This window comes from Penicillium nucicola (assembly GCF_028828085.1).
Source record: "Penicillium nucicola strain IBT 29836 chromosome Unknown utg000010l, whole genome shotgun sequence".
Taxonomy (NCBI): domain Eukaryota; kingdom Fungi; phylum Ascomycota; class Eurotiomycetes; order Eurotiales; family Aspergillaceae; genus Penicillium; species Penicillium nucicola.
In genome coordinates, this window is record NW_026643134.1 from 3,364,022 (window position 1) to 3,386,218 (window position 22,197).

Sequence of the window (22,197 nt, forward strand, 5' to 3'; positions counted from 1 at the left end):
GAATCAAGAATTGCGCGAGGTTCGGTTTGAATCTTTGAAGGACCGAGCCGTGGATATCCATAGCAGGCGGTTGCTCAAGAACTACATGCTTATTGTATCTACAACTCATAGCTTCTTTTCCAGCTCTAGAAAAATTGAAAGAATATTCAGGTAAAGCATCATTAACAGGGTACATTAAGCTCGAAGTAGAAACACAAGGACTCAAAGTATCCCCGTCCCCAAGATAATGTCAATGCCATATCGGCGCAAACAGCCTCCACCTCAAACGCCTATCGTAACATAACAAGAAGAGAAGAACTGCGACTCTGATCGTACAACCAAAGACCACTGTATGGCAAGGAAATCCATGGCCAATCATTCGTGAGATACGGAAAAAGTAAAACAGATGGGTAGAAAGAAAAGGGTGTAAAACTGCTAGACGGCCGGTTAGATCTAGGATTGTTCTTCCTCTTCGACCACTGCGGCGCGGAGCTCCCAGACGAAATCGTAGCATTCGGCAAGCAAGTTGTTCACACTGCCTTGGCCTTCTGGGATATCGGGTCCCACGTAGAATTTACCGTCAACACGCATGTTGTCAATTGAGTTGAGCTGATCTGGTTAGCAATTGTAGAAGAAATCCAAGGGTGGATACACACCTTCATGCTGTATGGGTACAGTTCGCGAGAATTGGCGACTCCTCCAGACTCCTTGACCTCAATTAAGCACCGACGAAGGGTCTGAAGTTGATTGTAGACCGGAAGAAGAGCTTCAGATACGGGCTCCGATGAAATGAGAAGGGCATAAATATAAGCATAGCTGCGACGAATGAGGTACAACAATGTCTGATATCGGTTAGTCGGGTCGGTCAAAAGAACAATCGAAGTGTGGAATTTCTTACCCGCTGCGCATGAAGATCGGCAGGTTGGCCCTCAGCATCAACAAAGTTTCCACCAACCCGCGCCTCGTCAATTCGGTCAAGTTTGCGCTGGAAACCGAACAGATCCGTCTCGCGCAAGGACCAAGCCTGGGTTACGGACAAGCGATCCAGTTGGTTTCTGATTTCCAGCAAACGCTCGTACTGCTCTCGGAAACGCTCGTCGATTTTGCCCTCTCTGTTTCGAGTCAGCAATTATCCATTAATCCTGGGGTGCTCTTCAACGTACCGCTCCAAGACGATTTCAGTCCATCGCCAACAGCGCTGGATCAAGGACTTGAGTTCGTCTTGTCCTGCAAGGATATTTCCCTCGGCGTTCACGAAGTTTCCATCCTGTGTTCCCTTTTCGATCTTCTTCAGTTGTTCGCGAAGACTGTTAACCTCGGAGGCTGAGAACTATGAAAAGGAAATGTCAGTTAGCTTCTGTTCGAATAGTTAATACATTTGAGGACAAACCTTCGTTCTAGTGTTGACAGCGGATGTTGACCGCAAAATTGAGACCAACGTCTCATGCGTTTGTGCCAAAGAGGGAGCCAGAACGGCAAGACCCTTTTGCAAATTATCCAGAGAAACTTCACATTGTTCCAAGCGGCTCTCTAAAAGTGTAAGAAGAGCTGGAGAGTAGGTATCGCGGCCACGCTCGAGAGTTTCGCGGGTAGACTCCAGGGTCTTGGTGATCGAGTTCAAGTCTTTGGAGCTGTAGAATCCGGCTTCTTTGAGGTGGTCAAGTAAACGCTGGAGCTGGTCAGTATCGAGATTGCGAACATCACTTAAAGCTGAAAATAAGCGTTTGGTAACATACCTGAATAGTAGTTGCCAAAGAGTACCTAGCCAAATGTCAGTTACCTCAACACAGCGGGGTAGAAGGCTCTAGATCTTACACTGCGGGAGCTTCATTATTTCGCCCGACTGTCAAGAACAGGAGTGAGATCAGCTGGAAACAATCATCCAAGACATAGTCCACTGTAATCACATGTCAGCTAGTCTCAAGAGCGAGTGCGCGCATTCCAAGACTCACGGCGGTTGTGTACCAAGCGGCGCTCGGGTTCTTTGCGGGCAGCATTGAGCTTTTCAACTTCCGCAATCACCTCCTCGTAAAGGGGCAGTACATCACGAGACTTGATGTAAGAGGACTTATCCTGCTTGATGAGCAAGAGCGCATCGCGAGTTCGGAGCAAGCGTTCGAGGATGGGCTGCTCCCGCGGATCCAGCGGGACCGGGATAGCGGGGGAGTCCATGGAGAGAAATATGTAAGTTGGAATGTTCGGAATAGTCGTGGAAGCACGAAGGTAGATCGACGAGCAATATGGCTTTGAGAGTAAGAACAAATGAGAAGAACAGTATGCTCGAACCCCACCGAGATGTGATGTCAATTGATGAATGGACTGATAGCAGATACGCCGGGGCGGAGATACGGAATTATGTCAGCGGTGCTCAGGTGCATTCGAAGCCTCACGCCTCAGGTATCAATCCCCTCAATTCGGTCGTAATGTAAGTTTACGTTTCCTTTCTTCCCTCGATTGACCAAGCAGTTAATGAGTCTGCCATTTGGTACGGCTACATAACTTATCACTCAATATTGGAGGTTTATTTATCGAGAATAACATGCAGCCTCTTAAAAGATCTGATGCTAGATGTTCAGGAATAGTCTTATCCAATGGAAATACAGGCAGGTAACCCAGAGTAAAGGCGAGAGTAGTGTGTATTACGCCGTACTGAAATTAATTCCTTGTAATCCAAGGTTCTCTGATCAGAATGACGGAGCCTCTTCTGTTCGGCACGTGACTTGGAATCGTGCCGTTTGTGGTTTAGTGCCAAGTCACGAGGAGGGGAACAGACTAGTCCCGATTAGACCAAGCCCTAAGCGAGGGCTTTTTCCCACACACGGCGCGTTTGCCCTGTTCGGGTGTCTATCATTGGCGTTCTCCTCTCTTCTTCTTTCTCATCCCCAACTCTCTTCAAGACACCCAGTCCGGTCAACACCACCCGTCGACAAAATGTCTACCGCCGAGCTCGCCTGCTCTTACGCCGCCCTCATCCTGGCCGATGATGGTATTGAGGTCTCCGTACGTATCCAAAATTCCATGATCTCGTTGGAACATTGAATGGTTCAAGATTACATATGAAAATCGATTTTGTGTGTGAAAATGAATCATGGAGGAACACGAAAAGCTGCAGCAAAGCTACATTTGGGTCAATACTTCAACAACAGTAACTGACCTCAAATCTTTATCCAGGCCGACAAGATCCAGACCCTCATTGGTGCCGCTAAGGTTCCCGAGGTTGAGCCCATCTGGGCCTCCATCTTCGCCAAGGTAAATACCTGAACCTACACCGTCCTCTGCGCCAACATCACATCGTCCGATTGCGACGCGCGACAATTTGAGATCCAGTAACTGACGCGATCTGCAATCTATAGGCCCTCGAGGGTAAGGACATCAAGGAGCTCCTGACCAACGTCGGCTCCGCTGGTCCCGCCTCCGCTGGCCCCGCCGCCGCTGCCGGTGGTGCTGCCGCTCCCGCTGAGGAGAAGAAGGAGGAGAAGGAAGAGGGTAAGCATACACAATGCAATACACACAAAACCAGGGATGCTAACCCCATTACAGAGAAGGAGGAATCCGATGAGGACATGGGATTCGGTCTCTTCGACTAAGCGTATCACATCCGTATCGAATTTGAACTCGTTTCCTTTTTTCTCTATCCCACGCCTCTTTTCCCGCTGCCGCTTGCCGGCTCCCTCGACGATTCTCTCTTGTACTCGATACTCCACGACCCCCACTACGAAGACCTAGAACCCGGGGAAGAAAAAAAGAAAATTAGCAAAAGAATTCAAACGGACAAGGACATTCAATGGAGACTGGGTGCTCGGTGTGCCTTTGTGTCATAATGTGGCCGAGGTAGATTCGATCGGATACCGTTGCGACTCCGAAACTATTGTTGCTTCCAGGATTATAGGGGAATTGAAGAAAGACGTTTGGCACACTTTCGGATTTGTCCATGATCAACTCGTACAGTTTTGGTCTGGGTAGATGTATGCGTTTTCTTGCCCTCCACGGATCTGCTAGCTTAGTTCTGCTCGGCTTTCATTTTATGTCTGTCATGCGACCATGAACCAACGAATGCCGTCTGATTCTTATGTGGAGTGCTTGTGTAGTTGTAAACCTTGTGGCGTAAGGCTATGGTGATCTTTCGATGTGGATCTTGTGCACTGATACTTGGGGCTGCGGACCTCGAAGCACGGTTCTCAAGTCCCCGGTCATTTCACTATACCGAGTTTGTAGCTTCGTACTTGGTTGTTTGCCCTGGTGCCCTCGTTATTTTTTTTGACTATTTAGGGCTGTGGGGCCATTTGGCTTTGGATTTTTAAAGCTCATAACTGGGTCTGTACTTTTGAGTATTTACTTTGTAAAAATCATACTTCCGTCTACCACAACAGTTGTTTCCTGTTAACAAAAGCACCATTTCATTGTCATCTTAGCCTAACACCCCAAAATCCAGAAAATTCGTTCACTTTCAAAGCTACATGGCACAAGCTCAATTTCGCAGTCGAAAGTATAGAAACAAACAAAAGTCGCTATGGTTGAAACAAAAACCCAACATCCAAAAGTTCAGAACTATGAAAGCGCCGACTGACGCTGGTCCTGGGGGGCGTAGATGCGGAATTGAATGAAGATGACCACATCTTCGACCATTGTTCCCAAGGAACCAATCAGCCATGGGAGGTTAGTGAGGAAGTACTGCTTCTCTGTGGAATGACAGAGGATCTATATTTATTATTAGCGACTCAATTCAGGGTTGTTAGGATGGATTCCAGATCAGACTTACGCCTGCACCATATGTCAAATTGCCCAGAAGAGAGAGAATGAAGAACAAAAGTGAGAGACCTAAGAAACATGTTGATATCTGCTCCATAAATTATACATTCAGAGATGAAGTACATACCTTCACAAGACTTTTCGCTGTAGTTCTTATAGATTTGCGGCAATCTCGCTCTGCAAAAAAGAGAATGTCAATATCAATCCTTCACCTTCCAATCGCGAAATATATGCTTACCCCAGGTAACAGACAGCACTGAAATATCCCAATATCAAGCCACTAGTAGCCTCCTCAGAACCACTGTGATTCTCCTGCGGCGCCGGCGCCCACATGCCCGTCTTCCAGGCCATAGTCCAACCAGCCATACCAACAAGGAAGATACCAAGAACACTGGCAAAGTTCTTGATCCACGCCTTACGGCCATAGTCATTCTCCTCAACGATCTTAGCCAAGGTGTCCTCAACCTGGCTCTCACGCCGACCCATACCCGGAATACCACGCAGTGATCCAGAAGACCGACGCCGCGACTCACCGTGTCCGAGTGAATCACTGAAGCGACGACCCAATAGCGGGGTAGTAGGGTCGGGGGTCTCAGTAGACGAGCGTCGGCGGTGGATAGTTGCCCGGCGGGAGTTGCGCGCCTTATAGTACAAGCATTGGGCGATGAGAACGCCGTCTGCAATACAGAAATAGATGGCGATAGCGACAATCACGGGCACGAGACCTGCGAGTAGGCCGCCAGCGAGATTTGCTACGTCACCGACGAACCAGACGAAGACGAAGAGAAGAGAGATAGCTTCGGCATTGCCATTGCGATAGTTTTCGATTAGCTGCGGGACCTGGGTTCACTTTGTTAGGTCTTTTCTTCGTTGCTGCATGGGTCTGGTTCATCGCGTGCCTCGCGCAAGTCGCACACATACCAGGAGGAAAATCCAGCAGGTCATGGATACTGATCCTAGAAGGCCGGAGGCAGCTTCGCGGGCTGTCAGGGGTATGGATTCGTGTCCCATGGTGAGTACCATTTTGTATGACTTCGAGGAGTTGAAGGAGAGAAATCTGCGCGGGAGCCCTGGAGAGATAAGACTATGACACAATCTGGGCCACTCCCGGGGTAGTCCCAGCACTGCACATAAATTGGGGGAGAACTGTGAGATTTGAACGTCGTCAAGAGCTTCAGAGCTCTAGGTGATCAACAGTCAAATAATATTTCGTTTTATGCAGAGTTATTCCGAAAAAAAACCTTGCAGGGTCTGAGAATTTGAAACGATGCAAGCTGAGTCAGCCTGTCAGTGCGGGATGATGCGCATGAACCGCAACTTGGGCTTCCCTGCCAATGAGATGCGCTTTATTGGCATGCAGGGTTTTCGACATTCCCACGTGAGGTGTTTGTCTTCATGCTGGTACAGGGAAGCTGCATGCCTATGAGGCATATGCTGCTCCTGTGGGCATTTGACATATGTATAGACGGCTGGTTGTTGGTGCAATCCCGCAATGTTCGGAGCTTGCCGCCAGGCTTTTAGGGCCAAATATATATATTCCATACCTCACCACCCAGAGGATTGTTGTTTACAAAGAGTGCCCCATGATCACCGATTGAGAGTGAAATGCTGAGATTCAGCTCAAAACAAGAATAAGCAGTTGATATAATCGATAAATTGCTATTGGCATTGTTTTCTAATGTACCCGGCTTGTAATATATGATTTTATGAATCCGAGTCCCCATCTAACATCATCGCAATCTCATCTTCAAGCATACTGACAACGAAGTCACCAAGAGATTCCTTGATAACGCCATCCAGCAATTGCTGGCGAGCTGTCGCCGAGATCATCACCATTGCCTCGAGGTAATTAGTCAAGGGTGCATAGTCCACGACATTTTCACTCCAATTGCCACGGTCAACACCATACTGGTTCAAAAAGATGCGAAGATTTTGGAAGCCCTCGCGCGAGAGCCAAAGTTCAAGGGCCGAGGGATCGCCAAGTGGAGGCCGAGAGCGTGGCATGTCAAGCTCTTCTTCCGGCTCATCATCGAAGCCTTGGTTCTGAGGGAGTTCATCTTGTGGCGGGAGACGGAGACCGGCGCCGTTGATTTGTCCCAGAAGATCTTGTAACCAGTTCTCGCCACCACCAGCAGGAGCTGCGTAGACGGGAGCAGGCTCGGATTGCTGACGATAAGCTTCAGACTCGTAAGGGGGAAGAGGGTCGGAGGATGACAGTCGACCAGCCACAAAATGGTTCGGAAGGTGGGTCGTCACCTTGGGGAGATCAGACAGCACTACATGGCGAGCAATATCCAGCGTGATTTCTGGTGTTTCGATGGACTGTTCTTTGTCGGAGAGAGTGTCTGCCACTTCCATGATGAGAGAGACAGCCTCTGGCGTGTTCCAGAGATCCTTGGCACGGGCAATGTAGAGCTCAGTGAGCAGTTCGTGTGACCCTGTAGGAGGTATCTTGCCCCAGATTTGCTTGGGGATGTGCTGGAGATCAAGTTCTTGTGCTAGCCTGTTGAATAGCCACGGGTAGCGGGACATGGCAAGTGATAGCTGCCGACGACAGTCCTGGGGCTTGTTCAGCCGAAGGTATGCCATAACTAGCGAGCACTGGATGTTAGGGAGGTCGGCCCAGTCTCGACTGAAACGTGTCTGCGTGCATAGATCCACAAATTGTGCATATTCTCTACCTCTGAGTGCGAGGTGATCGATGAGTAGCTTCATACAGTACGGATCGGTGTCATCGAGACTAAGGAGTAGCTTGGCCCATTCATACGCAGTTCTCCAAGTTCCCTTCATTCCGAGGTTGGAGATGTATCTCCATCCCACAAGCCAAAGCTCTCGGTTCTCGGCATGGATGAAATCAAGTCTGGCTTCACCTTCCCTGAGGCGGTTTGCAAAAGAAGAGTGCACCGATCTTCCAATGTTGAAAAGAGCTCTTTCCATTAGATCAGCAGAAACAGCGTGGTCACCCTGGTGTTTGGCAATCTCTGACACCTGGAGCAGCGTGGAGATGTGGTATGGGTTGTACTGGAGGTGCCCAATGAGTCTCTGGGGATCCATTGACTCGACACAGAGCTCAAACTGCCTTTGTACATCCTGATAGGCGGTGTTATGCACTAGTCGGTAGAGTGTCTCTCCCGTGGTAAATTTCTCTACCGTCTCCATGCCCAGTCCTCCACTCGGCGCACGGGGCCATTCATCTTTGCCCTGCATGAGAATGTTCCGGCGTAGTGTGACTCCACCTAGACTCTGGCCCCTGCTGGCTGGACTGTACCTTCCCGTCAAGGCTTGAGCAAGATCAACCATCTCTCGATTGCGATCACGGCGGCGACCTGATCCGCTATCGGCTGGTGAATCAAAGTTCTCCAAGACAACGTTTCCAAAGAGGCGGCGCATCTCGTTTGTCGCATTGAGGAATTTGGGATCGATACCGAGTAGGTCATTGGTGGTCTTGGGGAAAGAGACTCCGCGGGCATCTCTGGAAGCACCCGATAGATTTGCACCGACTAACGATTGACCGCCTGTTGATAGCTCTTTGAGGGCTCTATCAATTTCATCCAATTCTGCATCCTTGGATTTGGGTGGAGTGTCGACCGGTTCGGAGGATTTGGGTGCCTTCTTCTTCTTCTTTTTCTTGTTGGCCTTTTTGGGCTTCGTAGGTGCGGGCTCGGGCTTTGTTTCTTCGACAGGCTCCTCTTCATTTTGTTCTTCTTCCTCTTCCTCCTCATCTTCATTCTCATCCTCGGCATTCAACAGATCGAAAGCATTGAACTTGGGCTTCGCGGGGCGCGGGGCTTCATCTTCGCTTGACTCATCTTGATTTTCGGCATCTTGTAGCTGTTCCAAATCACGCAGTTTTTGTAGTTTCCGAATCGCACGTGAAGACATTATTGCGCGCTGAGGCCAAGGCCTGTGGACGTTAGAAAAAAAAAAAGTCGAGGTGAAAGCAAAGCGCAGCAAATCCGCGGGGAATGACGACACATCTTCATCGGGACTAGCGCTGTGTTTCGATAACATCCACACGTGACACCATACTGAGCACTCCAGCTCCTTGAGAAGCTTCCTGTGCATTCAGTTTCAGAGCTGTTATTTCCTTTGCAGACGGCAAGGAGATTCTTCAGTTGCAAAATTATTCACTAACTCAATGCGTCAGGCGACTGTTCAGGCCTGCCGTACTGCTCGGCGTGCCCCGGTATGGAACGTAGCCGTTAAGCGGCCAACCCCATTGTCCTTCACTCACAACCAGCTACGAGGTCTTCGGTCATACTCGGGCAGCAAGCGCTCAACCTCCCCGGCAGCAATCCAGCCATCGATGCATCGCCGTAATCTCTCCCTCGCCGTTATCTCGACTGTTGTTGCCTCTGGGGCGTGGTATGCGTATCAGGGCGACAGCATCAAGTCTGCAGCATCCCAGTTCCGAGGATTCGCCTCGAGTGCTATAAACTCCGCCTACGCTGAAAACCCAGCTGAGCCTGCGCGCCGTGCGCTGCTAGTCAGCAACGACCAATTCTACACTGCTACACTCTCCGGGGACCAACCGCTTGCCAAGACCACCGACGATTCAGATCGCGGAGTTCTCGAGATGTTGACACCGGAGCAAGCGACACAGAAGCTTCGCAAAAATGAGGAGTCGTACTTGGTCAACCGAGGTAAGGGCGTTGTTCGCTACGATATCGTTCAGGTTCCGAGCAACTCGCCCATTGAAGATGACCATGCGGAGAAGATCGTCGAAATTCCAGCCTCCGTAGCTGCTGTCACGGATGGCGAGCCAAGCAGTGATTGGATGTTCTGGGCAGTATTTGATGGTCACTCGTATGTTGTGTCCACGGTATATTGAAACTAGCGAAACTAATCATGAATCAGGGGCTGGACAACGTCGGCTAAGCTGCGCAATGTTTTGATCTCATACGTTGCTCGTGAATTGAACACCACATACAAAGCTGCTGCTGCAGACCCCTCGCTTTTGGTTCCCTCGTCCGAGGCTATCGATGCCGCTATCAAGCAAGGCTTCGTCCGTCTCGACAATGACATTGTGAACGAGAGTGTCAAGGAAGTCTTCAAGGCTAAGTCGCGACGAGTTGCTGCTGAGCTCCTTGCTCCTGCTCTCTCTGGATCATGTGCTCTTCTCAGCTTCTACGACTCCCAGTCCAAGGACCTGAAGGTCGCGGTTGCAGGTGATTCGCGTGCAGTTCTCGGCCGTCGTGGCCCCAGCGGTAAGTGGACTGCCACAGCTCTTTCTGAGGATCAAACCGGTGGAACTCCATCAGAGATCAAGCGTATTCAGGAAGAGCACCCCGGCGAGCCATATTCTACCAAGAACGGCCGCATCCTCGGCCAGCTTGAGCCTAGTCGCTCCTTCGGTGACGCTACCTACAAATGGACCCGGGAAATCCAGGATCAGATCAAGGGAAAGTTCTTCGGGCGTACTCCTAGTCCTCTGCTGAAGACCCCTCCCTACGTTACTGCCGAGCCTATTATCACCACTACCAAGGTGGATCCCTCCAAGGGTGACTTCATTGTCATGGCGACTGACGGCCTGTGGGAAATGCTGAGCAATGAGGAAGTTGTCGGCTTGGTAGGACAGTGGGTTGAAGAACAGCATTCTGCCGCTGCCAGCACTGGTACCAGCAAAGCCTGGCTGCAGAGCTGGTTCAGATTCGATAGCCAGAAGCAATTGCCCGTCGAATCCGCAACTGATGCATCGGGTGAAGGCCAGCGCCGACCTATCCGTCAACAGCAATACGATATCTCTGGTGCCGCTAGCCGTTTTGTTGTCGAGGACAAGAACGCTGCCACACATCTTGTGCGGAACGCCATGGGCGGAAAGGATAAGGACATGGTTTGTGCTTTATTGACGCTACCCAGCCCTTACTCTCGCCGATACCGGTAAGTGACAGTCTCTCCTTTGGTGTTATCTGGATGCCGTGCTAACCTCCCTCTTATTTAGTGACGATGTCACTGTCGAGGTCATCTTCTTCGGCCAAGGCCCTGACTCGCGTACGGTTGAAATTAACCAGGAGGCAACTGCTCCGGAAGACCCCCTCAAGTCTAAGCTCTAGGCGTTTCTGGTAGCTTCTCTTTTCCTGGCATTCTATCATGGATAGTTGTGGGCTGTTCAATATGCTTTGCGATATTATACAGCCATTGGCTGTCTTTGGCGTGGTATTACTGGATTTACAGCAGGCCAATAGATTCAGAATCAAATTTTCACTAATTTCATCTGCTGCTTCCCCTCAAGACCTGGAAGGTTCATTTAGTGCCATTTGTGTATGATATTTAAACATAAGTAGAATATTGTACATGATGTAGAAGAATAAAGCAATGTGAAGGTAAAATATCAAGCATTGCTTGTGTTGATGTACACTTTCAAAACAAATCAACGCAATATGTTCACAGGCATATTGCATCTTTTAGAAGATATTGTACGCATCCAGTTCGCATTGGGCCAGCCAGCCAGGGCCTGGACACGAGGTCGAAAGTTTGGCTTTTGCCATAGTGTCGAGTTAAGAATCTTGGATAGCAGAAGAATCGGCAAGAGGTTCCGAAATGATACCTCATAGGCGCGGAGATTCATCACATTTCAAGTTTAGCAAAATCCCCATATCAGCGCAAATTCTTCAGCTGGAAGGGATCATCTACACCCTCCTTCTTAAACTCAATGTACTTCTTCTGGAACTGTTCGAGCTTCCTAGTCTTGAATACCCGGTGCTCTAGATACCAAGACTGCAACGTTGCAACGTTGGTACTCGTGATCCAGTAAAGCAGTAGAGCAACAGGAATCTGGGAGAAGAAGCAAGCAGTACCAACATAAACAGCCATGACCTGAACAAAGCTCCGCAGACCAATTAAGAAAGACTCTTTGTACATCTGCAAGGAGGGCAGATCAGCAACAGACAACAAAGTCTTCTTCTTCCAATTCGAGGTGACATTATGTAGAATTGAAGCTGTCAGCAAGACAGGTAGGATACCCGTCTGGTCACCAACCAACAGATCCGGGAACCAGAGCGCGCCTTCTGTCGCGAGAGTGGGCTCGATGGTCAGGTGGAGTGACTGGGGTGCCTGTGTAGGATCCGCGGAGCCCTCCCAGTATGATAGAAGCCGGAGAAGAATACCGTTGTTATTACCAGACATGCAGCGCAGACTCTCCATCAGCGTTAAGAAGACGGGGAGCTGTAGGAATGTTACCGGTCGGTAGAATGGATTGACTTTCCAGTGTTTGCGGAGGCTAAGGGTCCTTTTCGTCATATGCGAGTTGAGATATCTTTTAGCATCCGTGACATTGGCGAACCGGCGCGCGTCTGCTTGATAATGGGCAGCCCATGATTGTAGAAGTGGGGAGAGGCGCTTTTCTCGAGTTGCATGGTATTTTGTGAATATTTGAAGGGGCAATGCAACGAATGTACGGACTATCACGGCTGTGAGGGGAATCGAGAGTACCCAAGGCAGGTAGGTTACGGTGTGGACACCATGAATGAATGCGCTGGAGGTGTCGAGTGCAATATTGATTACCGAGAAGGACGCTGGTCTCGTCGGGTGGAAGTGTCGAATCTGTGGGCGAGGTAGGTGAGATAATTGAACAGCGCGCCGCACCGAGTGCAGGGAGGTTGGACGAAGGGAAAACATGGTGGGCTCAGCAACCAATGCAAAGAATGTTGAAGCTTTCGGAGCGGAATTGGAGAATCAAACGGGTGTCATGTGATGCGTATGTAACTTACGTCGCCCGACTGATCAACCTGTTGACAAGAGAGGGGGAAGCATTTCTGATCAGATTTCTGGCTTGTCAAGCTTTTACTATGTGTGATCTCTGGTGAGATTCTTTCGAATATTGCCTTTAAACCATGGCCCTCATTTCCAACGCCATTCTCGCTGTCCTGCTCGTCACCGCCACGGCCGTCCTGCTTCCGAAGCTAACAGGCGCTGTGCTCGGCCTGGTCTTTCGGGGAGCGGGATGGCTGATCTGGAGGCGAACACGGTCTCGCCGTGAATACGTGATCGCGCGGGCGCGATCTGAAGAGCAAGAGTCCCGTGCCCCTCGGCCAAAGGTGTCAACAAACTCACTATCGCGGAACGGCGCCGAAGATGAGGACTGGGAAAAGGTGGACAGCTTGGGCCCTGGCGGGGTGCAAACTGCGACTAGCAGTGAAAGCAGTAGCAGTGCCGGAGGAAACAAGAACAGGAACTCGGATGACTGGGATGGGATCATTGGGTTCTTCCACCCATTCTGGTATGGCCACTTTCCATAACATGTCGATGCAAATACTGATCGAACAAAAGTAATGCCGGCGGTGGTGGAGAACGGGTGCTTTGGGAAGCAGTGCGCGCTACACAGAAGCGCTGGCCAAAGGCGATCTGCGCCATCTATACAGGTGATCATGAAGTCAACAAGGCCACCATGCTTGAGAAGGTAGAGAGCCGGTTCAACATTCAGCTTCATGCGCCGACGGTCGTGCTTCTTTACTTGACAACTCGCAAATACGTTGTGAGCAGCTCATATCCATATATGACGCTGCTCGGACAGTCACTCGGATCTCTGATTGTTGCCTACGATGCCTTCACACTCCTCGTGCCAGATGTATTTATCGACACCATGGGATATGCCTTTACACTCGCTCTGTGCAAGTGGCTCTTCCCCACGGTGCCTGTTGGCGCCTACGTCCACTACCCGACTATTTCAACCGATATGCTAGCCTCGCTCGACGATCAGAGCGGAGTGCAGGGCATCAATTCCGGCGCCGGACATGGCTGGAAGGGCAAGATCAAGCGTCGATACTGGCAGCTGTTCGCAATGTTGTATGGCTGGGTAGGCCGGCAGATGGACGTGGTCATGTGCAACTCGTCCTGGACAGCAGCGCATATCCGTTCGCTTTGGAGTACTGGAAAGAAGGACATCAGCAGCGATGAAGGCACGCCATCATCCCCGGCGGTAGTTTTCCCACCAACGGCAGTGTCAGAATTGGAATCAACCATTGCCGTCGATGCAGAGAGTGAGAAATCTCGCCAGCCCGTCCTGCTCTACATCGCGCAATTCCGGCCAGAGAAGAACCACCCCTTAGTCCTGCGTTCTTTCGCACGATTCCTCCAAGAACGAGCCAACAACCCAGCCTGCGCGGGCCAACCCGAGCCACGCCTCGTGCTGATCGGATCAGTCCGCCACGCCAGCCCAGACGAAACACACATCTATAACTTGCGGCTGCTAGCACACGAACTCCGCATCCGCGACCAAACCACTTTCCTATGCGATGCCCCTTGGCCAGCGGTGCTGTCCCATCTCGGCACAGCTTCCGTCGGCGTCAACGCTATGTGGAATGAACATTTTGGTATTTGTGTTGTCGAGTACCAAGCTGCAGGCCTCATCTGCGTAACTCACGACTCGGGCGGTCCTCGCGAAGACATCGTCATTGACCTGGGCGATGGTGCCACGGGTTTCCGAGCTGAAACAGAAGAGCAGTTTGCTGCTTCCTTTGAGGCTGCGCTTGCTCTTCCGGAGGCAGAGAAAATCGCCATGCGCCAAAGGGCTCGTCGTTCAGCCCGCCGGTTCACTGAGGAGGAATTCTCTCACAAATGGCTGAACCAAGTGGAGAAGCTTGTTAGTATGCGGTAGTCTAGATGTCCTGGCTATAGATAAACCACATACCTTAGCTTTGGAACCCTTTGCTCTTTGAAGAACTCATACACCTCGATATACCCCCAACCCACGGAATCAACAAACCAACGCTTTACTTAGAAACTGGACTGTATTCGTGATAATCGTAACATAGAACTGGATATGGCCAAATCTAAAGCTCAAGACACCATCCACCAGGATTAAAACAAGACAAAAAAAGACAAAAACAAAGAGTAAATGCTCAGAATGAAACAGGCATCATCCTCTCCCCTCATATGCTTTATTCCATATCAGTGTCCGACCCACCATCCGACTCAGCGCCATCGCCGTTACTCTGTAGACCCTCGGCCATGATATAAGCAGTCTTCTGCAGAATCGCTTTGATTTCATTGTTGCCCCCAGCCAGCTCACTGGGCAATTGATTATGCTTATTACGCACGCGGGGATCGCAACCAGCCTCGCACATCATCTCGATAATTTCAGTGCCGACCTCGCGGTCTTTTTCCACGGCGTAGCGCACTGCGACGTGCAGTGGTGTGTCTTCATCCAGGCGGTTTTTGGGGTCACATTCGAAGCCTTGGATGTCAAATAGGTGGTCCATTGTCTCGCCTGGGGATTGTTAGATATGCTTGGCTTCGTCTGGTAGGTGCGGGATGGGGGTATAGATCGATGGGGTGTAGGCACGGACGGTACCACTTGTTTATAGGTGTATATCCATGTCGGAGGGGGAGAACGTACCACTGCCGTATTGGGCACAGATATGCAAAGCGTGATTTCCCATCGTGTCTGTGACTCCATTGAAGAATGCTGCGACTTGCTCGTTTGATTGTTCTTCCATGTCATGCAGGACTTGCTCAATTAGGTGAGGTTGGTCGCGGCGGCAGGCTTCCACGATCAGCTCGCGGGGTGATGCACCCTAGATTATACCTGTTAGGGGGTGTGTTTCAGACTAGATTTGCATCTCAGTACTCACATCATCAGCCATATTGTCTATGCTTTGGTCCGGATTGCCCGGCAGCGAATGCAAGTAGTTGGAGGGGGCTCGCTGTAAGGGACGCGGGAGCTAGTTGGAGCGTGGATCACGAAGGGTTCTGAGTGGTTGGTGTTTGGTCGGCAGAACAGCAGAATAGAATATGTACAAGCAGAATAGTGGAATCGAATAATTGTCGGTGTATCTTCTACACTCCCGGAGTTTGTTCCCCAGGGACAACATCCCACGCGCGGCCCGATCGGATCAAGGATTTCCCGTACTCCGCTGATTAGCCGCGCGCCTAGATTCGGCATCGACGGTGATGCTTTGCGCTTGAGTTTACAGCAGTGAGGCTGTCCTGCACGCAGTTCTTGGGTGATATCCGGCTACTACATATTACAGACTCTAGCTGACACCGGCAAGATGTTGATCTGTATGTTTCCTCCTCCCCCACGCCGAGCGTCGAGTGTTATCCGGCGAGTCTGCAGAAACTGACATTTCTCTCCAGTCTGCCCCAACTGCAGCAATGCGCTGACTATCTCCCGTGCTGACTCGAGCAATGCCTTTCCGATGGGTGTGAACCGCTTTGAGTGTCGATCCTGTCCCTACGAAGCCCCGCTAGACAAACAATGGTTTGAGAAGACAGACATGAAGCAGAAGGAGGTGGACGATGTCTTTGGAGGCAAAGAGGAGTTTGCCAACGCTGACAGTGTGGGCAGTAAGTTATGAGAAGAGCTTGAAGGACTTTTGCCCGACCCAGCAAGGCCCAACATGAAGAGACGAAGATTCAGGACAGAGGCTAATCCGTTTCTTTTTCACAGCTCAATGCCCCGCAGAGAACTGCAACGGGGAACGTGCATACTTCTTCCAGCTGCAGATTCGCAGTGCAGATGAACCTATGACTACATTCTTGAAGGTAAGTCTACTCCTTGCTTGTGTGAGGTACCCGGTTCTGACAGGCTCAGTGTACTTCCTGTGGTGCACGGTGGAGAGAAAATTAGAGTTGGGCATCAACACGGGACACGGTGCTGTACATGTCTCCATTCCTTTTTGGTCGATTTTTCTTTATTTTTCTATTGTGTTCTTAGCATTTGGAGCAAATGGCGCATATATGGAAAAAGATATCCAGATACCCAAATTGATCGACGTCACTATCCATCGCACAGATTGCGGGAACCCTTTTAGGATAGCTTCCTTTTCCTATTTTTTGCTTTATCATTTCTCGGCGTTTTAGCCTTACACAACATACCCGTGAAATGAGTCGAAATTGCCCCGTGCACTTACTACGGGTAGATAGTAGTCCGTACAAAGCCGATATCAATTTCTATGAATCATCTGTGGCAAAAAAAATCCAATCCCAAAATGAAGACAAAAGTCCCATCTGCATAACATGGCGGGACAGGTTGGCGGTGAACAAATGCCCCTCATGGCGGGGTCAAGGAAAAAAAAGAAACTCGATCATAAGGTTACCAGCCACTAGGGACACCACGCAAGAAAGGAAAAAAAAAAAAGCGCAAAGTAAACAATGCAAACCATGAGATTCACACCCAAATCTGCGTTGCTGCCCAGTAACTCAAGAGTGGATTGGGAGTTGAAAAATTCTCAGAGTGGAGCAGAGAACCAGGGAATCAAAACAGGGAAGTAGTGGTACATGAAGGGTGGTGTAGCAGAGTATGGCAGACCAAGTACCAGTACCTCTGAGAATAGCCCACTTTGCAGAATCTGCGTCCACGGCTGACTGTGGCAGCCAATCAGGTGACCCAACCACAGAGGGCTTGAACCCCGCTGACTCGCCTCTCTCGCTTGCCCCTCCATATAAGGATTTCCCCTCCCCCTCCCACAGACTTTTTTTCTTTCCCCCGTCTGCTACAGTGAGTATTTCTTGCCCCCCCTACTGCTTTCTCTCTTTCTCTCTTTCATCTCTCTAATCATCTGTGCTCAGTACCTCTACGCGTTCTGCCGTAGTCTCTGAGCAATCTTTACAGACTCTTTCTAGTATCTTCCAAAGAACTACAAAGTTTTCAACCGCCAAAATGGGTAAGGAAGAGCGTTCCCACATCAACATCGTCGTTATCGGCCACGTCGATTCCGGCAAGTCTACCACCACTGGTCACTTGATCTACAAGTGCGGTGGTATTGACCAGCGTACCATCGAGAAGTTCGAGAAGGTAAGATTGTCCTCATCTCACGCATTTTATCTCCAATTCAGACTAACCCCCTACTACAGGAAGCCGCCGAGCTCGGTAAGGGTTCCTTCAAGTACGCTTGGGTTCTTGACAAGCTCAAGGCCGAGCGTGAGCGTGGTATCACCATCGATATTGCCCTCTGGAAGTTCCAGACCGGCAAGTATGAGGTCACCGTCATCGGTAAGTTTCTTCTATTTACCTCCTCGTTCCTTCAGTCCATCAAGGTTCGATGGGTTGAACACTAGATCATGATGCTAACTTGTCTCCCACAGATGCCCCCGGTCACCGTGATTTCATCAAGAACATGATCACTGGTACTTCCCAGGCTGATTGCGCTATTCTCATCATTGCCTCCGGTACCGGTGAGTTCGAGGCTGGTATCTCCAAGGATGGCCAGACCCGTGAGCACGCTCTGCTCGCTTTCACCCTCGGTGTTAAGCAGCTCATCGTTGCCCTCAACAAGATGGACACCTGCAAGTGGTCCGAGGAGCGTTACAACGAGATTGTCAAGGAGACCTCCAACTTCATCAAGAAGGTCGGATACAACCCCAAGTCCGTTCCCTTCGTCCCCATCTCCGGCTTCAACGGTGACAACATGCTCGAGGTTTCCACCAACTGCCCCTGGTACAAGGGTTGGGAGAAGGAGACCAAGTCCGGCAAGTCCACCGGAAAGACCCTCCTCGAGGCCATTGACGCCATCGACACCCCCGTCCGTCCCTCCAACAAGCCCCTCCGTCTTCCCCTCCAGGATGTGTACAAGATCTCCGGTATTGGCACAGTTCCCGTCGGCCGTGTCGAGACTGGTATCATTACCCCCGGCATGGTCGTCACCTTCGCTCCCGCCAACGTGACCACTGAAGTCAAGTCCGTCGAGATGCACCACCAGCAGCTCAAGGCCGGTAACCCCGGTGACAACGTCGGCTTCAACGTCAAGAACGTTTCCGTCAAGGAGGTTCGCCGTGGTAACGTCGCTTCCGACTCCAAGAACGACCCCGCCATGGCCGCCGACTCCTTCAACGCCCAGGTCATCGTCCTCAACCACCCCGGTCAGGTCGGTGCTGGATACGCTCCCGTCCTCGATTGCCACACTGCCCACATTGCTTGCAAGTTCCAGGAGCTCATCGAGAAGATTGACCGCCGTACCGGTAAGGCCACTGAGTCCAACCCCAAGTTCATCAAGTCTGGTGATGCCGCCATTGTCAAGATGGTTCCCTCCAAGCCCATGTGTGTTGAGGCCTTCACCGACTACCCCCCTCTCGGTCGTTTCGCCGTCCGTGACATGCGTCAGACCGTTGCTGTCGGTGTCATCAAGTCCGTCGAGAAGTCCGCTGGTGGTGCCGGCAAGGTCACCAAGGCCGCTGCCAAGGCTGGTAAGAAATAAATGATTCTCGGATGATTCAAGAGATGCCGTGATGATTTTATTTTCTTTCAAAAACATTTTTTATGGATCGCTAGACGTCGTGTAGTTTAGCTCAATGACTACATACATTTTCGTCTCCAATACTTCACATTGTAGTTTTTCGTAGATGATGATATATTTTTTCCTTGCAGTACCTTGTCAACATACAACCTTGGGAGTATTTGGTGAGACTTGGAAAATTTCTTGTGCATGTGTGCGCGATTGCCACTCCCATCCCACCGGCCCACCTAGACCACCCTTTCAAGGAACCAAAACCCTCTCCTGTTTCAGCACAGTCAAGCCGACCTGTACCGTTTACCTTTCTATCCCCTTGATCACATCTATCTATTTCCAACCCGTATCCAACCTAGAAATGCAGAAAAGAGGAGGGGTAACCCCCCAGTCCCGAAGTAACACAATAGAACAGTAAAAACAGCCACCGTCTCATACCATTCCACAACAGTAGTCTAGTCCAGCCTAGTCTGACTAGCAAACCAGCCATCTCGTCCGGACTAAAATTGCATGCAGTTTTAAATCGAACACTTGCGTTGCAGGATTGCAATCGGATTACGAGGTCATCGCCTTACTGTAGAGATATTGTACAGTATCATGTCTGATCCATATCTACTAAGTTCATGTATAGTATGGCAGACTTGTAATATTGAGCCCACCAGACCTGCTTTTTTTCTCTCTTATAAGTTAACTTAACTAACGTTATTCACTTCTTACTTCTCATGTCATGCTCCTGGGCTTGGAAACCTAGACACTGCTCGATTTGGGCTTGGTATCTACGGATGCATTCCCCATACAGGACATATATATATCTGGTGCTATTTTCGATCCAAAGTATCGTCAACTGCTACTTTTTCTTCTTCGTGTATTGACTTTAATAATTGTTTTTATCGTATGAATATACATATATTGACTGTGCTATAAGTTACATGAAGAAAATGTCTATAGAAGATACAGGCAGCTTATGTTACCTTGTAGTATGATAAACACCCGACCATCCCCAAACTTGGCACCAACTCCCCCGATCCTAACAACCGTCATCGAAACATCCAGCTGAGTGAACAGCCCCGGTAACTTTATTCTGTAATAGGTACCTGCTACACTAAAGAGGCAATTGTGGTACACATAACTTAGTTCAGTATATTTCTCCGGCTGGGTACTGTCAGATAGAACTAAGTCTTTCATAGAGTTATTTAGATTTAGATACAAGTAGGCTTTCCCATTAAGTTATTCTAAGCGAATCTAATAGTGCCGTGTTCGAGCGACGTGGCCCATTGCACTGATGAAGTCTTGTGGAGGGAATGTGGGAGAATGGGAGTGCTGCTCATGTTGTGTAGGTGTATTTATTTTTATTTTTCTTTCGGGTAGACGTGTATCTTGACAGGACAATTATATGGTCTATGAAATTGTTAAAACTTGGGAATGAGGATACTTAGGGCTAGTGGATATTGGGCTGGGTAAACTTTATATTGACGGAACATTATATTGGACTTGGCTATGCGAATTGACTCAAACGGGTTGTATTTATTTCTATAGTATGTTATGGGTCAGTCGGTCAAATTCTCGAATTACTGACAAGCATTGTGATTCATACTATCGAGTTGATTCTCATATAGCATAGGAAACTGATATTCGATGACCGGAGGAATTTGTCAAATACTTGAATACTTGAAAAATACGTGAATACCTCTATAGGGGTTTGAATAATGGAACAATTGCTTGATTGACATGTATCTTGGGTATCACGTTGCGGATAGTACAGTATCTATCCATGTTTATCACAGCGCAGCCAAGAGCAGCAAGGACTCGGAGGTTAGGGAGGAAAGTAATCAATCACTCTCCTCAGACCCATCCTCTTCCTCTTCTTCTTGAGCCTGTCTGGAAGACCGCCTTCCACTTCTCTCCTCAACAGGTCCATTCCCATGACCCTGGGAAGCACCCTCAGCATCCTCACCAGTTGCCCCCCGCACAACATGATCACCCAGCGTCCTCCCCAACCTCCCCTCAAAGTCCTCTCTCTCCATCCTCTCAATCTCGCCCTCGTCCCCATCCCCCTCACCCCCCTTCCCATAAACAGCCCTCACAAGCCCAGCAACAGATCCACTGCCGACCTCCACCTTGCCCCGCGGCCCAACAATATACTCGACAATCTCCTCCCCCCATCCATTTCACGCGTGCGAATCAAATACCCCTCCTTGCACAGCCGCTGTAACAATTTCTCCGTCTGATCAATCGGGGTCCCGATATCCGCGTTCACACGCCCCAGATACCGATCCAGCTTCTGCTCTGCAAGCGTCCCCCCATTCAACGTGATCACCGCAATAATAAAACTGTATAGACCGGTGTATGTACTCTCCGCCCAAGTCGAGGGTGCCTTGGGCGGGTGTAGGATAGCAGGCGTCCGATAAGCAGGCGGCAAAGTGCTAGTAAGGATCCAAGATTTATTAGTACTAGAAGTCTTTTCGGATTTCTGAGCAGCTATTCCAGAAAACACAGTTAGTCATGTAACTCTTTTTATCTTAAGAAAGAACGTAGGGAATGTAACCGCTCGAATGTCGACCAGGATCGGATTGAATACTCACCCCGTCGCTGCGAAATGGTAACTTTTTCTCGGGCTGGTAGTTCTGACATCTCCATGCCGAATCGGGCTCTGAGTTCTTTCTGCGCTTGCTCGAAAACAAGCTTGAATTGTCGGGAGCCTTGCTCGCCGAGGACTTTCGCGCTGATGTCTGTTCGCCGGATGGGGAGCCTGGAGTATTCGCTCGCCATTGCTAGTCGGACCATCTTTTTGACCATGGCGTCTGTGCTGGAGGGTGCGCTGGGTCCGCCATCTTCGCTGTCTGAGGTGGTCGGGGATGTGCTTTGTCTTTGGCGGCGGGGGGAGGGAAGACCCGCTGTGGAATCGGGATTTACCTTTTTTTTTTTGATTAGTTGCGTGATACGGAGAGCTAGAGAGGTGGTATGGTTGAGGGATGTTGGGTGCTTACTCTTTTGCGTGGCATGGTTGTCGTGAAGGTGAGACGCGACGCGAGATGATTTTACCTCATCGGGAGGTGGTCTGTGCGCTTATCTTGGGTGGTTTTGGGCGTTGGAGTATAACTTTGCCTGTTTCTTCTTTTCTTTGGAACATTTACTATAACTATAGTCAGGAAATGGCTTAATCAATAGGGTCTCTGTTGTAATTCTGGGACCTGGTATCTGATATCTGGAGATTGAAAATTGAAACCGAAACCAGACAAGAAACTGATGTAGTAGAGCATGTAGAACGATCAACGATGAGGTATTATTTTCTCTAAAATCCAAA

The 22,197-nt window shown here is 49.8% G+C and overlaps 11 protein-coding genes across 11 annotated transcripts; 5 read left to right on the forward strand and 6 right to left on the reverse strand.

Moving 5' to 3' along the window:
* Positions 1-432: 432 nt before the first annotated feature.
* On the reverse strand, positions 433-2,151 carry N7511_009827 (uncharacterized protein; the record flags this gene model as incomplete). The annotated part of the gene is made up of 8 exons (XM_057132204.1): positions 433-588; positions 636-821; positions 878-1,091; positions 1,143-1,309; positions 1,370-1,648; positions 1,716-1,740; positions 1,795-1,876; positions 1,932-2,151. 8 exons carry the CDS (start codon positions 2,149-2,151, stop codon positions 433-435), a joined length of 1,329 nt encoding a protein of 442 aa, XP_056980192.1.
* Positions 2,152-2,655: 504 nt separating this feature from the next.
* Positions 2,656-3,939, forward strand: rpp1 (ribosomal P1 domain-containing protein; the record flags this gene model as incomplete). Its single annotated transcript, XM_057132205.1, has 4 exons — positions 2,656-2,979; positions 3,151-3,228; positions 3,333-3,465; positions 3,520-3,939. Coding segments are annotated over 4 exons (582 nt in total), but the record flags the coding sequence as incomplete, so codon positions are not given.
* A 588-nt stretch (positions 3,940-4,527) lies between these two features.
* On the reverse strand, positions 4,528-5,751 carry N7511_009829 (PQ-loop repeat-containing protein; the record flags this gene model as incomplete). Its single annotated transcript, XM_057132206.1, has 5 exons — positions 4,528-4,677; positions 4,739-4,797; positions 4,856-4,905; positions 4,967-5,568; positions 5,650-5,751. The coding sequence occupies 5 exons, from the start codon at positions 5,749-5,751 to the stop codon at positions 4,528-4,530; spliced, it is 963 nt and encodes a 320-aa protein (XP_056980194.1).
* A 681-nt stretch (positions 5,752-6,432) lies between these two features.
* Positions 6,433-8,610, reverse strand: N7511_009830 (transcriptional repressor TCF25 family protein; the record flags this gene model as incomplete). The annotated part of the gene is made up of 1 exon (XM_057132207.1): positions 6,433-8,610. One exon carries the CDS (start codon positions 8,608-8,610, stop codon positions 6,433-6,435), a length of 2,178 nt encoding a protein of 725 aa, XP_056980195.1.
* Positions 8,611-8,866: 256 nt separating this feature from the next.
* Positions 8,867-10,781, forward strand: ptcF (type 2C protein phosphatase ptcF; the record flags this gene model as incomplete). The annotated part of the gene is made up of 3 exons (XM_057132208.1): positions 8,867-9,534; positions 9,586-10,608; positions 10,670-10,781. 3 exons carry the CDS (start codon positions 8,867-8,869, stop codon positions 10,779-10,781), a joined length of 1,803 nt encoding a protein of 600 aa, XP_056980196.1.
* A 544-nt stretch (positions 10,782-11,325) lies between these two features.
* Positions 11,326-12,345, reverse strand: N7511_009832 (putative mitochondrial export translocase Oxa2; the record flags this gene model as incomplete). Its single annotated transcript, XM_057132209.1, has 1 exon — positions 11,326-12,345. The coding sequence occupies one exon, from the start codon at positions 12,343-12,345 to the stop codon at positions 11,326-11,328; it is 1,020 nt and encodes a 339-aa protein (XP_056980197.1).
* Positions 12,346-12,560: 215 nt separating this feature from the next.
* N7511_009833 (alpha-1,2-mannosyltransferase ALG11) lies at positions 12,561-14,323 on the forward strand (the record flags this gene model as incomplete). The annotated part of the gene is made up of 2 exons (XM_057132210.1): positions 12,561-12,946; positions 12,997-14,323. The coding sequence occupies 2 exons, from the start codon at positions 12,561-12,563 to the stop codon at positions 14,321-14,323; spliced, it is 1,713 nt and encodes a 570-aa protein (XP_056980198.1).
* A 283-nt stretch (positions 14,324-14,606) lies between these two features.
* Positions 14,607-15,311, reverse strand: N7511_009834 (ankyrin repeat-containing protein ANK1; the record flags this gene model as incomplete). Its single annotated transcript, XM_057132211.1, has 3 exons — positions 14,607-14,935; positions 15,065-15,242; positions 15,300-15,311. 3 exons carry the CDS (start codon positions 15,309-15,311, stop codon positions 14,607-14,609), a joined length of 519 nt encoding a protein of 172 aa, XP_056980199.1.
* Positions 15,312-15,719: 408 nt separating this feature from the next.
* On the forward strand, positions 15,720-16,297 carry N7511_009835 (DNA-directed RNA polymerase III core subunit RPC11; the record flags this gene model as incomplete). Its single annotated transcript, XM_057132212.1, has 4 exons — positions 15,720-15,729; positions 15,805-16,014; positions 16,118-16,212; positions 16,262-16,297. 4 exons carry the CDS (start codon positions 15,720-15,722, stop codon positions 16,295-16,297), a joined length of 351 nt encoding a protein of 116 aa, XP_056980200.1.
* Positions 16,298-17,329: 1,032 nt separating this feature from the next.
* N7511_009836 (translation elongation factor EF-1 alpha) lies at positions 17,330-18,863 on the forward strand (the record flags this gene model as incomplete). The annotated part of the gene is made up of 3 exons (XM_057132213.1): positions 17,330-17,464; positions 17,524-17,662; positions 17,755-18,863. 3 exons carry the CDS (start codon positions 17,330-17,332, stop codon positions 18,861-18,863), a joined length of 1,383 nt encoding a protein of 460 aa, XP_056980201.1.
* Positions 18,864-20,722: 1,859 nt separating this feature from the next.
* Positions 20,723-21,895, reverse strand: N7511_009837 (MAGE domain-containing protein; the record flags this gene model as incomplete). Its single annotated transcript, XM_057132214.1, has 4 exons — positions 20,723-20,972; positions 21,083-21,371; positions 21,476-21,806; positions 21,881-21,895. The coding sequence occupies 4 exons, from the start codon at positions 21,893-21,895 to the stop codon at positions 20,723-20,725; spliced, it is 885 nt and encodes a 294-aa protein (XP_056980202.1).
* Between the last annotated feature and the right edge of the window lie 302 nt (positions 21,896-22,197).